The following is a 14168-nucleotide window of genomic DNA, read 5'->3' on the forward strand; positions in this document are numbered from 1 at the left end:
TTCCTTCCTTCCTTCCTTCCTTCCTTCCTTCCTTCTCTCATATGCATATCAAAAACAATTTGCTTCCAACTTAGCATGGGTCGGGAAGAAACTCAAATCACATCACACAGAATCTGCAGCTCCAGTTTCTCTTCCCCTGAAAAGTTATTTGAGCAAATGGGGAGAAAGTGGAAATGCATTCGAAATGCACCCAAGTGCCACAACCAGCTTATCCTCTGCAAGGATATTGGGACTTCCTCTTCACGCTGCTATTTACATATCTATATCCGTGCCAAATTTTAGCTAAAGACGTTGTATGATTCCAAAAAAAGGGAAAGAATAAGCAGGAAGCTGAGCGTGTGTGTGCAGAGGGCTCTTGACTCAGCACGCCCCATATGTGGGGTGGAATGGAGTTACTCCACATCGCATCATCCTGTTTTCCCCTATGATAAGGACAGTGCTCCTCGATAGGAACTCTTCAAACCCTTGGTGTATTGGGCAGACAGAGGAGATTGTCTTAATACAATCATCACCTTAATACAAGTTATTTCGTGTGTGCTGGTGTTTTTCCTTTTTAATTTAAAACAAGGAACAAACAGCAAATAGCACCCAGAGAGATAGCCCAAAGCTTGCTCTCTTCTTGCAGGTTATGCTCTCTCTTTCTTCTTTGCTTTTATTTTAACCTATTTTTTTGGATAAAGAGCAGTGACTCCCTACTTTGGACAGGCAGCAGTGCTGGGCCAGGAGGGCACAGAGCAGGGGCACAGCTCACTGCCCTTTCCCGGCTATGGTTCGTGCCCGGCGCCCACGGAGGCACAGAGCGAAGCGATGCCCGGGGCAGACCTTGGAGACCCGGCCCCTCTGCGGCGGGGGGGTGGGGGGAAAGCACAGCGTCGGGGCAGCTGCAGCTGGAGGCGGGTCGGGGGACAGGTCAAGGTTAGAGAGAAGCTGCTATTGATCTGGCTTTGAACGCGAGACAGGGAGAGCAGAGAGACTAAAGGGGGAGCTGTGAGACAAGACATTAACAGCTTTCAGTGCTAATGATCACAAGTGCCAGACAGGGGAGGAAAGAGGAGACTGAGAAATCACTTTGGAATCTTTTTTTTTTTTTTTTTTTTTTTTTTTTTTCCTATTGGGATGTATTTTCAGAGGAGGAGGAGGCGGCAGCTGGAGGCTCCCCCGCAGCCCTGCCCGCAGCCGGGGCGGGAGGGGCAGACGGTCAATCATTGCCGGCCCTTATCTCCCGCTCCGAGCCCCGCTGCGAGCCGCTGGTTAATCAACAGATGCTGCCCGCTAACTTCCCGGCACCGCGCTCCCCAGGGGTGCAGCCGCCTGCAGCTCGCCTGGGAGCGGCCACGCTCGCTGCGGGCCGCACTTTACACGCTCGAGGGCTGACAGTGCTTCCCCAGAACATCGGGGCCCGGGCCCCGTGGGTATCCACATCGCGCGTGTCCGTGCGTGGGGCTGAGGGACCGCCGCTATCACCGCTCTCGTTTGACTTCGTGAGACCCAAAGCCGAGCGAAGACGGCGGAAAACTCAACAGCTGAAGTGCTGTTGGGGTGCCGGCCGCGTGCTGACATGACAGCAGCGGGAGCCGAGCGGGTGCACTGTGCGGTTGGGAGGGCCCGTGGCCGGGGCTGGGGGTTAGTGGGGGTGGGAGCAGCGTGCGGACAGATTTGCTGGAGGACAGATCCTCTCCAGTTATCCAAATTCTACTCAAAGCTGATTAAGGGCACCGAGCTGCTCCACTAAGGCTCTCCAGCGATTTCATACCAAAACATCCACTTAGCACAGAAACTGAAGGACGCGCTGCAGAGCGCTCTCCGGGTGCGTGTTGGGCTCTTCGGGTCCCTGCCGCATCCGCCTCCATCCCCCGGCCCTTCCAGCTTCCCTCTCCCTGTCCAGAACCGGTGCTGAAAGCTCTTTGCACGGACGATTGTTTGGTCGGGGAAAGAAACAACAACAGTCGGAGGAGCAGGTAGAGCGGAGTAGAGGGGAAAAAGTTGGTTCCCAGAATCTCCTAAGTGTGAGCGCACGCAGCTGCGGGCATTTACCTGCGTGGGAAATGGGGAAAGTGCCCGAGGTGCGCTCCTCGGAAGCCCAGAGTCTCCCGATTCGTGGCGGAGAGTGAATTCCACCCAGAGAAACCCTTGCCGCCGGGATGTAAGGAAAAGGGGTGGGAAAGGAGGGTCGGAGCATGTGTGCGTGTGCGGCTCGGGAGTGTGTGCGCGCGTGTCCCGCTGCCATCACGTTTCGCTTTAGGAAAAGAGGAGGAAAACAAATATATATCTCTCCCCAACCCACACAGATAGTGGTGGTGTTGTAAAACTGTCGGGAAGAAAAGCAGGGGGACGAGGAGCTGCCGCGGCGTCCGCGGGGACGGGCGGCCCGAGTCCCTCCGCGGGGAGCGCACCGCGGCGCCGGGGGCGATGGGTACCGGCGCGGCTCCACCGCCCTCACCCGCGCCTCCCCCGACCCCGAGCGGCCCCCGGCAGCCGCCCCCATCACAGGCGCCCCCATCGCGGAGCGGAGAAGTTTGGCCCCGCGTGAGGATGCGGCTTTGTATGTCCCCCCCCCCCCTCAAATGCTCTTTGCTTTGCTCCCAGCGCTCCGCATACCCGAGAAAGCAGCAGCGCACAAAGCCCGGAGCTGCTCCCGATCCGTGCATGTGCTTTAGTTTGTGTGTATGTGTGTGTGTGTGTGTGTGTATGTGTGTGTGTGTGTGTGAGTGAGTGCGGTGTGTGCGAGTGGCGTTTCTTGTTCTCTTGCAGGGTACAATGTTAAAAAGCCACCGCTAGTCGCCCCCAGTGCTCCTACTCTCTGGATCTTTTTGTCTCTAGTGCAGATTAAACGTCACGTCCGCACTTGAACTTGAATTTTATCCCATTGTACAGAGGCAGCCCCAGCCATAGAGAGACAGAGCGCTCCCAGAGAACCAGGACTCCGCCATCTTCACATTGCAATATATAATAGTAATAGCCAGCACCAGCCCAGCTGCACTGGGGGCTTCCTTCCTTCCAGTCCCAGCGCCAGGCGAGGGGGGAAGAGTGCAAAGTGGTGCAGGAGCACGGGCAATCCTAAAGCACCAGGGCAGAGCAGTGCCACTTGAACTGGGAAAGAGGAGACACAGTTTTGGCTGCCCCTTTTCAAACAAATTTCTCTCTAGATTATCTACCCAGCAAGGGTCAATCTCTGAGAAACATTTTATTTTATTTTTTATTTTTTTTTGGCAATTTTTTTTTTTTAATTTTTATTTTTGGCTGTGTGGGCAAATCCCAATTTCAGTACTTTTTTTTTTTTTTAATTCTTTTTTTTTTTTTAATTCCTGATTTTTTTTTTTTTTTGCTTTTTAATTTTTTAATTTTTTTTAAATTATTTTTTATTATTATTATTTTTTAACCCTCCTGGTGGAAAAGCGCACTTTGCCAATTTGCCAAGCACTCTGGAAACAGAGGGGAAAGAGAAAAGTGTACTGGCGGTGCACATCCTCCCAAGTTCAAGAAGAGGTTTGGAAGTCCGAGTGGCAGAAGCAGTGGAGAAAAGACAGAGTGTGAAAGAGATAAAACAAAAAAGAGCGAGAGAGCTTTTCCCGATGATGATGATGATGATGATGATGATTTTTAATTGAAAGGAGATCCCATCCAGTGCACCACAACAGCAGCAAAAGGTGTTTTTTGTTTTTTTTTCCTTTTTTTTTTTTTTTTAATTATTTTTTTTGAAAGAAGAACTCGATCGAGAAGAAGAAGAAAAGACGCAAAAAAGCAAGAGGAGGAGGACCGGCCCCCAACGCAGCCCCCAGACCAGTGCAGCTCTCCAGGCGATGCCAGTGTAAATGCCAGGGCAATGTCCCGTCGCAAGCAGGGAAACCCGCAGCACTTGTCACAAAGAGAGATTATCACACGTAAGTTTCGACTTGGAACCGGATCGAGCCGAAATCGAGGAGCGAAATTAGGGAAGGGGAGGAAGCGGTTTGGGGGGGGGGTGGTAGGGGGGGGTCTCCAGGAGGAACCAAAGCTTCGAAATGACTTCAGAGAGAGGGAGAGGAGAATGGAATTAAAGAGGGGAGGGGGGGGTGTGTGGCTAGGGGGGATGGGCTGGGGGTGGAGGGGGGGAGAAGCCCGAAGTTTGCCGTGCGTTTGCAGCGGTGCGGAGGTGAGGCGGGCGGGCGGCAGCACGGAGCGGCTCGGGGAAGGCGCTGCCGGCGGAGAGAGCGAGGGGAGCGGCGGCGGCGGCGGGGGCGCGGGGCCGGGCCGGACCGGGTCGGGCTGAGCCGGGCCGTCCCCCGGGGGCTCCGCAGCTCGTCTCCCGGCCCCGTTCCCCTCCGCCCGCTCCGGGGAAAAGTTGGCCGAGAGCCTTGCATCGGCGTGACAGCCGGTCCGGGGGGAGGACCAAGGTGGGCAGCAGGGACGGGGCTGAGGAAGTGGAGCGGCCCGGGTAACTTGCTCTGGGAGGCGGCGGGCCGACCGGGAAAGCGGCGCGGGGCAGGTAGATGGGCAGGCGGCAGCGCTGCCCGCCCCAGGTGCACCGCCGGCGGGGAGAACTCTGCTCCGAACGCGGGGGGAGGAACGTTGGGTTCGGCCGGGGCTGCGGAGGGGCCGGCGAGTGAGGGGCTGCCCCGAGTTGCTGGGGGGCTGCAGGGCACGGAATGCGGCCGAGCAGCGGTTCAGGGCCGGGGCAGGAGCGGAGGGTGCACTTTCCCGAAGCTCCCATTGTGAAATGAAAACACACACCGCCCCCCCTCCCCCTCCCTCCTCCCTCAAATAATAATAATAATAAAAAGCTAAAAAGCGAGGAGAGGGAAGGAGCTCGCCCCCCTCCCCCCCTACCGGGCATACCCCCTCCTCTTCGTTCCCAGCCTCGCAGCACAGCGAGAGGGGTGAGCGGGCTTCCGCAGGCAGTACCGGGCCACGTCCCTGCCGGCCGCCCCGAACCCCACGGGGTTTTTGTCACGGGTGGAGGGGTCGGTGGGGTCCCCAGTGCTCTCCGCTGCATCGGACATGGGGATACAAAGCGTGCGGGAGTGGGGGCGGGGGTGCTGGCTTCTACGTTTCTCTCCGAAAGCATCGGACCCGCTTGGTGGGGGGGGGGGGTGGGGGGGGAGTTCAGAAAAAGCCGCGCGCGCCGTGGGGAAGCTGAAGGGAGAGGGGTGGCCGGTCTGAGTCTCCGCACCCCGCCGGGAAGGCCGGACACCCCCCTTGCCCCCCCCCATCCCTCTCCCCCCGAGTAGTCCGCAAGTTGCACTGCTGCGGGGGGCGGCGGCGCGCACGGAGGCAGCCCGGGGCTGAGCCTGAGCCGCGGCAGATCCGAATATTTATGTTCAGATTTTAAAGAATTTAAATAAATAAAATATTCCCCCGGCTTCTCTCCCCTCCCCTGAAAGCCAAGAATAGGAGCCATCTGCCAGGAGCATTTGGTGCTTGCGAGCTCCTCTCTTTCTTTGTTACCGGTGATAAATTTCTGTTTGTAAGATTTCCCCGTGAAACGATAGATAGATGTGTAGATGATTTTTCCAGCTCCCGTGAGATCTTTTTTCTTTTCGTTGGGGTTGGTTTGGAAGGGATGTTTGGGGTCCCGAAATTTCAATTTCTTTCACTGTTTCTGTGTTTCCTTTTTTTTATTCCCCTTTAACCCATTCCTCCCCCACCTCCCCCCCCCCCCCAGCCCATCAGCTGGTGGAACACAAATGAAGATGCATCTGGGCATCAGCTCTCCTTCGGGAGGGGAGGTGTTGGGGGGGGGGGGGGGGGGGAGATTGTTTTTAATTCATTGTTATTTTGGAGCCAGATTTGCATCACCATAAAAGGTGGATTTCCCCCCCCACTCCTTCATTAATCACATTTTTGTTATTAAGCATCCGCTTTGGAAAATGCATTTCCCTTTTCCTTCGTGGTTTATCCCCACCCCCTCCACCACCTTTATTTTTATTTTTAATTTAAGAGGAAGCATCATCAACCCAAACACCACAGATCACCCCGTTCCATTTCTTCCACTTTCCCATCTCAGCTGTGAGGAGATGTGGGGTGTAGGGGAGGGGGTTGAGTGTGGAAAATTGGGTTTGTTGCGCACGTCTGAATTTGTTTGAAGGGGTGAAACATTTCTTTTCTTGCTGCTGTTGATGCTTGGGGTGGGGGGGGTGGGGGTGCTGGTTTCAGAGAAGAGAGACAGGTAGGTTTGTTCTTCCAATTTGATCTCCTTTTCTGATCGCTTTGCTTGAAAGTAAATAATGAGGCAGGAGAGCGTTGAGAGGTGCCGAGGAGCTGCGTGTACAATGGGTTTAGCTGGGAGGCTGGGGAGGAATGGAGAGCAGAGCGGTACGCAGCTTCCCTCCTCCCTTCTGTGTTTATCTCTCTCTCCATCCTAAGGAAGCTGGCGGAGAAATCATGCTGCATACTGAGCAGTGGCAGAAAAAAAGGAAGGTATCCAGGGGAGGAGGGGGTGGGAGCCAAGGGGGCTGCTCTGGGTTGATGTTGGGGGGAGCAGAGGCATTGCAGTGCACTGAGCCCCAGCTGTGGGCTGCAGGAGGGGGACTGCACCCTGCTCTGGTAGAGATGCAGTTTGCAGCTCGGAGAAGGGTACTGGGAAAGTAGTGAGCAGCAGGAAAGTGAAACACTTGCAGCAGAACAAACTCAACCCCAAGCCAAGCCCCTAAAGCCGGGATGGATTGAGAACTGCTTTCTGAAATCTCACATTTATGTCATGTTTAGCTTGGGCTTCTGTTTCCCTCCCCCCCAGTCTCTGGTTTTGGCATCTGTCAGGAGAGTTGCATTTCAGGATGGATCGGAGGTCTGTGCCAGGCAAGGAAAGGGAGATGGGGAGAGAGATGAGAGAAAATGAGAGAAGGGCTTTCTGACACCGCTTAGCTGGAGTTGATTTGGTTTCATGCTCGCGGTGTTCAGAGAAATGTTTAGACCCTGAGTGTAAGGCAAACAAACAAACACAAAAAGCAGAGATGCTGCAGTGGAGCTGAGCCTCAGAGTTGCAGTGTCTCATTAGCACCTTGGTCCTTGAGACTGCAAAGCAAAGCGGCCTGTTCATCCTGGCCAGGCTCACCCAGGCAGCCCTGCAGTGCTTGCATGTGCTGCACAAAAAGGGGAAACACATGGAGAGCACAGAGCAGCTCCAGAACATGGTGATGGTGAACAGAGCAAACTTGGTGGCTGAGCTCACTTAGATGGACGGACAAAGCAAGAGAGGCAATGAGGTAGAGGAGAGGAAACAGAGCTGTAGAGCTGCTCTGTGCAAAGAAGCGTTAGTTTGGTTTGATTCTAACTGCTGATTTTCCAGCTTTGGATCTGATTTTATTTTATTTTTTTTTCTGTTTCTTTTCTTTCTTTCTTTTTTCTTTTTTTCTTTATGAACTTGAGAAATCTGCCTTCAGACCAGCTCTGCATTTGGGTTTGAAGGAAATGCAAAAGGCGAAAGCATGTGCAGGGCTTGCTGACTGCAGGTTTGCAGGAGGCGGCAAAGCGAGAACCTTTCTTCAGAGCAGCAGAAGGTTGGGAGGGAGAGGCACAGGGAGACTGTATGGCTGCAGGTGCAGGGCCAGTTCCCAAGAAGGCTCTTCACTGCCTGGTCAACAGGTTCCCTAGGAAAAGTAATAATTTCCTGTATAGTTTTGCACTAAAAACAATAATAAGGAGCACTCAGATTTTTTTTTGCATGTCAAAGTTTTGCTAATTGCTTCAAGTAGCTTCTCTTAAAATGTGTTTAGATTCAGAGTCACGAGTCCGCTTTATCTCATGGAAAGAAAAAAACACACACACACCAGTGCAACCAACTCTCGTGCAAAGAGAATGCAAGCTGTGACTGAAGGCTTAGAGAGGAAATCGTTTTGGTGATGGCCGCCTTGGTTGTGATACCCGCACAGTGTGCACGGAACGTGTCTTAGAAAGATGTTACATGTGTCGTCTCTAAATAGGGCAGGAAAGAAAGGGGCCGCGTGCAGTTGATTTCCAGGTTGCTTTTCATTTGGATATGTTTGTATTTGATGTGAGACTGGAAAAAATAGTGGTGTGTGTTCATAGTTTCTGAGCTTTTAAAATATATTGATAAAAGTGCTGTGCAGTGACTAGATGGTGAAACTGGGCTGCTCCGTCCTTTGGTTGATGTGCTCAGTGGCTGAGATGGATGTTCAGCGGGTGAGAAATCATTTTGCATTTGTTTGCCGCTCGGCAGATGAAGAGCATATTTAGTCAGGCTGCTTTAAACATTGAGAACCAAAAGTCTTAAAGGTTTTACAACCCGGTTGCCTTTAATGGGAGTGGCCGGAGCCCCAGTCTTGTGCAAAACGTCTGTTTCTTCACAGAACAAAGGGTTGTCTGGTGGCAGATTTGACAATAATTATGACTTAGAGGAGTGCGCTCTGGTAGAAGTCATACAAATTATCGCCATCAGTTCCCGACTCCAGTTGCCACCTCCTCGGCTAGCGAACCTTTATCGCCAACAAAAACCCTTCGCACACAACGTTGCTTCCTCTTCCCCATTTCCTACCTCCATCGCTTCGCGCTCCGCGCTGTTTGTTGATAGAAAACACTTTCCAAAATAAACTTTGCTGGCTGGCAGCCGTGCCGCCGGGCTGCCCCGCGCCAGTGGCGGCTGCTGACGACTAGGGGGAGCTCGGAGCCCGCCGATGCGCGCTGAGCGCCGGGATGCGCCGCGCCGGGAGCGGCAGCCGCCGCGCGGTGTTTGCAGCCTCAACTTGGAGGATCGATTTTCACGCACAGATCTCCCCGGCGCTCGGTGAGAGGGGCTGAGAGGCAGGCGAAGCTATTTTTAGTTAAATCGCGGCTAATCGACTCAGGCGGACGGGAGTTTTTTTAATTAAAATTAGTTTTTAACAATTTTTTTTTCTTTTTTTCTTTTTTTTTTCTTTTCTCTTTTTTCCCCCCTTTCCTTTTCTTGTCGATGCGTGGTGTTTTAATTCTCAGTTTGTTGCTGTCAGATAGAGATTGGGGTAATGCTACCTGCACACCAGCAAGGCTCTGTGCAGGAGGGGAAGTCCGCGTTTGTTTTTTCAGTGGGCACAGACACAGAGAACACAGGAGATGGATCTATGCTAAGTTGGGTGTTGATCACATCTGCAAAAGCCACACTTACCCCTGCCCAGAGGCTCTGCTGATGTGTAGCTCAGGCCCTTATAACAAAAAATCCGCAGCTTCCGCAAGTGAAAATAAATGAAATGAAATGAAATGAAATGAGAAGAAGCATTTCTTTCCTAAAGAGATAAGCACAACCTCACATATACTGTGTGGAAGTTGCAGCTCTTCCAAGCTCTTCTCTGCCCGCCTGACTGCCCACCATGGATGGACCTTAGCGGGACATTCCTTGCTCCAACGTGTAATTTCATGGCATGCACATGAGAAGCTTCAATCGCTGGATGTCAGAGTAGAGTGCTCACTTTGCCCAGTATGAGAAATTAATCAGATGGTGATATTGTTAGCATAGTACAAGCAGATTCTTATTTTTAGTACTTGGTATAAGGATGAAGATTATCCTGAGACAGGAAGGCATGCTTTCTTCTAACCTGAGAGAGAAGTAAATTAGGTCAGATGAAAGATCAGGGCTGTCATCAACTGTACAAAAACCCTTCACTCTTGGGTAGTGAGGGCCGGCAATTTATCTGATGATTTCTCTACTTCATTTAATGTTTGAATTGAGCCTGTTGGAAGCCCACAGCCCATCTGACATAGCACTGACACTGGGAGAACGGCACCCAGAGATAGGAAACCTTCTCTTCTCCCTTTCCATGCCCCTCAAACTTTGCTGATTGCAGCTTTACTTCCATTCCGCAACTGCTAACTTTTACGAAGAGGAACAAGAATTTCCCTCGCCTCCACCTCTGTGCCTCTGCCCCCCGGCACACGCACATGTACATGCATGCTGTCTTTCCTCCCATCTTTCATCCGCTTCTCTCCCATCCCACTCTCCGTGCTGGAGCCCAGCACCAAGATGGCTCCTGCTTCTCTGCCCCAGAGTTTCCTCCTGGGGCAATGACTTCTCTAGGGCCGCAGTGCAGATGTCGGCAGCTCTTGGTCCTGTCTTGGTAGTAGCCTTGAGTGAAGCGCGTGGAAAAACAAACGGTGGCTGGGCTCCCCGCCTGCCTGAAAGTTACTGATGCCATAAAAGCACTTGGTGAAGTATCAGCATTGGCTGCAGAGAGATTTATATATGTGTGCCTTTTTAATGAGGGAGGGAAAAGCCATCAATAACGGCGCACATTGATAAACGCGTGATTCATTCAGCTGCTCCTACTACAGCACCTTCCTCTTTGGTGTTTATTTACTTTCTTAGATTGTAGCTGGAAAGGCTGCACACCGTTCCTCTGCACCCACGGCTGCAAGCCTCAATCCAGCCGTGTGCTCAGCCCCAAACATCAGCTCAGTCTGCTCCCTTCTCTCCTTCCCCAGAACTGATGCCGGCTCCATGCTGTAGACCTTTGCTGGAGCTTTAAGTAGCAGCTTTTTCTTCTTCTTCTTTTTTTTTTCTTTCCTTCTGAAGGAATATATAAAAAATGCCTAAAGCAGGCTGCTCGAAAACAAATTAAAGCAGAGGGACACACTTCACGCGTTGTAGGCACGCGCCAGTAGAAGGGGGTTAGAAGAATATCATCATTTTACTGGCAAAAGTGACACAAGATCGGGGATTTGATTAATGGTGCAGCATTCACAGGGACTTAGTTCTCTGTTTCTGACATATGCAAGTCTTTTGTGTCGTTGCCTCAGTGCAAGAAATTCCTTTTTTTTTTTTTTTTTTTTTTTTTTTCCTGGAGCAGCTGATAATTTGTATGTGTGTGCTGGATATGCCCAAGGTACTTTCCAAAGACTAAGCAGCAGACAGCGCAGGACAGAAAAGGAATCCGAAGTTAAGGGAGAGGGGAAAAAAAAAAACACTGGTTTACTTAACTTTTTTATGACCCCTTTTACTAAGCCACTGGAATAAGCCATAAATTCGCCGAATGTTATAATGAATATGCTTCAACGAGAGCAAAAAAAAAAACACCATAAGGCTTAAGGAAATTGTGTACGAGCAACAGTGTTCCACATACAGTGGAGAAACAGGCTCTTTTGAGCCTGATATTTCTGAAAAAGAACAGGGTGCTCGTGTGTTTAATACGCGTTCAGAACTAATTACAGAATTTTGATCACGCCTTTTAAACCTTTAGGTAAGAACCCGCGCTTCTCATATCCCTTTCTAAGGCAGCTCAAAGCCCTCACCAAAACACCGCTCCTGCCTTTGTGGCACGGAGCGCTCCTTTCTCTCCTTGGTTGTCGCTGAGTTTTAAATAAAACAAATCTATTCACTGGGGAACAAAGCATGCTTTTAGATCCCATCATCACATCCCATTTTATCTGCGACGATTTACAGCTTCTGCAGTCTATAGAAGTCCCTCTGCATTTTACGCTCTCAAAAGCAGTAAATATTTTCTGGTGAACGTATAGTTTACTTAGGAGGCACGCCACTCCCTTCTTCAACACCGCGTGGAGCTCCTGGTGAAATGCCATCTGACAAACGCTGAGATCCGTGCAGATCCTTGAATGTTCGTGGCTTTTGTTCCCTTTTGGTTCCGCGGGGTTACCGTACCGTTTCCCTCCTCGTTTTTCCCAAACCCCGTGCCTTGCTCGTCTCCTTACGGTCGGGCTCGCTCCGTCCCAGGTGTGCGCGGCGGCCCGAACCGCTCTCCGAGTGACTCGGGACACTTCTGCAAAGCCGACCGACCCGCGGGAGACCGTGCGGTGATTAATAGGGGGTCCCCCATCCCCCGGCCCCGCACGACCCCACGCTGAGGGGAGCTCCGCGGTAGGGGGGGCTGAGGCTCCGGCCCCTCAGGTGCCCCCCGGCCTCCTCCCGCAGCTCCGCGCTGCTCTCCGGTGCGCGGCTCCGTGCGGCGCGACTCCGCACGGCAGAGCCGCCCAGCTCCTCCAGCCGCCTTTGTGCACTTGGCGTGCGGCTGAGAGTCTCTTGAAAAGTAGCAGGGAGCTGCCGGCCCGTTTGTTTCTGGGGCTTCCCCACCAGGTCGCCTCTTTCGGCCAACTCAGCCTCACGCTTGTTGTTGTTAATTTTATTTTTAATTTATTTGAATACTTGTTTTTCTATCCTTGGAAAAATGAAGATTTGGTGGCAGTTAAGCTGCACCTGGTACCGCTTACTGTGATGCTGGTGCAAGGTGCAGTTGTGGACTCAACCCTGCACCCTGCAGCTGCGAAGGGACCTGGAGTGGGTTATTGATAAACTTGGGCTGTGAGGGGCTGCATCGCCTGCTATGTGGTGTTAGTCATTGTGCAGTGAGGATCCTGACACCGATCTCTGCGATAACCCAGCTTGGGAACGCGTGATCCAAGCTATTTCTACTAAGCCTGTTGATGTTACAGTAAATGTGACATGTGGGTGTTGATGGAAGGGACATAGTTTTCAGGCCCGCTTTGGGCAACACCCTGACGAGCAGTCACTTATTTGTGCGCTCTCCTGCTTCTCTTCGAAGCCAGCAATAGTTGTGTGTGGGCTCCTGGCCCTAAGGCAATCCCCAGCTCATCCCAAGGTGGCACCCCAACTTGGAGATGGGGCACTAACAGTGCTTCTCCAACTCCCCTGGTATAGGTTTGTGGCCTCACTGCAGAAATGGAAGGTAGTAAGGGAGTTCAACGCACAATGCCCAGCACGAGAGCATCCCTCTTCCCCCTTCCTCTGAATCACTTTGATACCAGGGGAGGGGAAAAAAAAAAAAAAGAAAGGGGATAGGAGCTCACTTTCTGACTCCTTTGCACCTTCCTCTCTGCAGTGCAATAAAAACACAAGAAAATAAATCTCCGGTAGCTGGACCCAGCTTCATGCAAAGCCTGTGAACAAGCATCTACAGGATTGTCCTCTGAGGCCGTTGAGATGATTTTGAGTAGCAGTCTTTTTCACTGCTAATGGGCATGGTTTTGAGACATTTGACAGGCAGAAAGTAGTTAGCATGTGCATTTGCTTTAATGTTGGGCATAAGAGTATTGTTTGCATGGGGCGCGTATGCTGTAATGATGTCACCACGCTGCAAGAGGAGTGCTGGTGGTTTTGCGACAGTGCCTTTGTGGAATTAAGAAAATTGTCTGCTGCATTTTGGCACTGTAGGCTTTGAGATGCTGCTCAGAATCCAGGCAGTACGCATAACGCTTTTCAAAGTAAAGCAAATGATTTAGATCATCCTGTTGCATTAATTTCATGAAGCCACCGAATGACAACAGTGTCTCTGATGTCCCCATAGATCACCCGTCCCTATCACCGTGCTCCCCTGGGAAGTGATGTAGGGCCTTTTGGAGGAGCCTCTGGGCACAGGGATAATGCTGGGCACACCTTAACACACCTGGAAGAACCCGGGCACAAGTCCTGCCTGGAAATAATTCATTTACATTTTTTTTCCCCCTTTTCCCACGTAAGGGAGGTGAGATGTTTTCCATTCTCCTTTTTTGTGTGGCTCGACATTTCCTTCTTTAAATAAATAAATAAATAAATGAAATAAAATACTCCCGAGGAAACACCCTCCTCCCCCCAAACCCAGCTACCAACAAACAGAAATTAAACCACAGAGTCAAATTCAAATAATGTGAAGCGACTCATTTGAAACCCACAGACACAAGTGGAGTCAGAACTTCAGATTGAGACTGGCCTAAATTGCCCCATTGCTATTAAAGGACTCCTTAACCGGCAGAAGATCTCCGCTGCTGTATTAACCAGGCGTGACCTGGTGCGTTATGGGCTGGACTTCCAGGCTTTTTTCTCTTTCCCTTTGTGGGTTTTAAATCTCTCCTGTAATGTTACTTGAATGTAGGTTTTTTAATGGCTTAATTGAGTTGTCAATAGGAAACCTTTTCTTTCTTTTTTTCTTTTTTTTTTTATTCTGAGTAAAAAAAAAAAAAAAAAAAATGCAAATTGACATGGATAAAATGCATCTGAAGATCTATTCAGTATTTTGTTTTTTCATTCTTTTATGTCTGTTTTCCATGTTCTGAATAAGGGATTGTAATATAGCTCCTGCATTGTTGGGTTTACGGCCAGTCTCCTGCTTGACGATTTGTTAAGCTAAAATCAGACGCAGAGTTGAGGCAAATAAAATGTTGGTAGTTTGAAACCCAATTACTACGGATCACGAGGGCTTCGCTCACCGAGCAAACGAAAAGCTGAATTTCGGTAAAGGCAGCGACTGCCAAAATGT

At 51.0% G+C, this 14168-nt stretch overlaps 1 protein-coding gene across 7 annotated transcripts in view; it reads left to right on the plus strand.

Moving 5' to 3' along the window:
- Positions 1 to 2814: 2814 nt before the first annotated feature.
- The window catches only part of BCL11B (BCL11 transcription factor B), a 95508-nt gene continuing 84154 nt past the window's right edge, over positions 2815 to 14168 (plus strand). For 2 of the 7 annotated variants that reach the window (XM_072337332.1, XM_072337333.1), the window contains exon 1: positions 2815 to 3881. In XM_072337332.1, coding sequence (XP_072193433.1) covers positions 3824 to 3881 — 58 coding nt within the window. In that variant the 5' untranslated portion in view covers positions 2815 to 3823. Of the gene's footprint in view, positions 3882 to 4150; positions 4374 to 6375; positions 6397 to 14168 lie in introns of those variants that run through there. The other 5 variants (XM_072337334.1, XM_072337335.1, XM_072337338.1 and 2 more) reach the window with 4 other exon arrangements.

Source organism: Excalfactoria chinensis, chromosome 5, assembly GCF_039878825.1.
Source record: "Excalfactoria chinensis isolate bCotChi1 chromosome 5, bCotChi1.hap2, whole genome shotgun sequence".
NCBI classification, from domain to species: Eukaryota; Metazoa; Chordata; class Aves; order Galliformes; family Phasianidae; genus Excalfactoria; species Excalfactoria chinensis.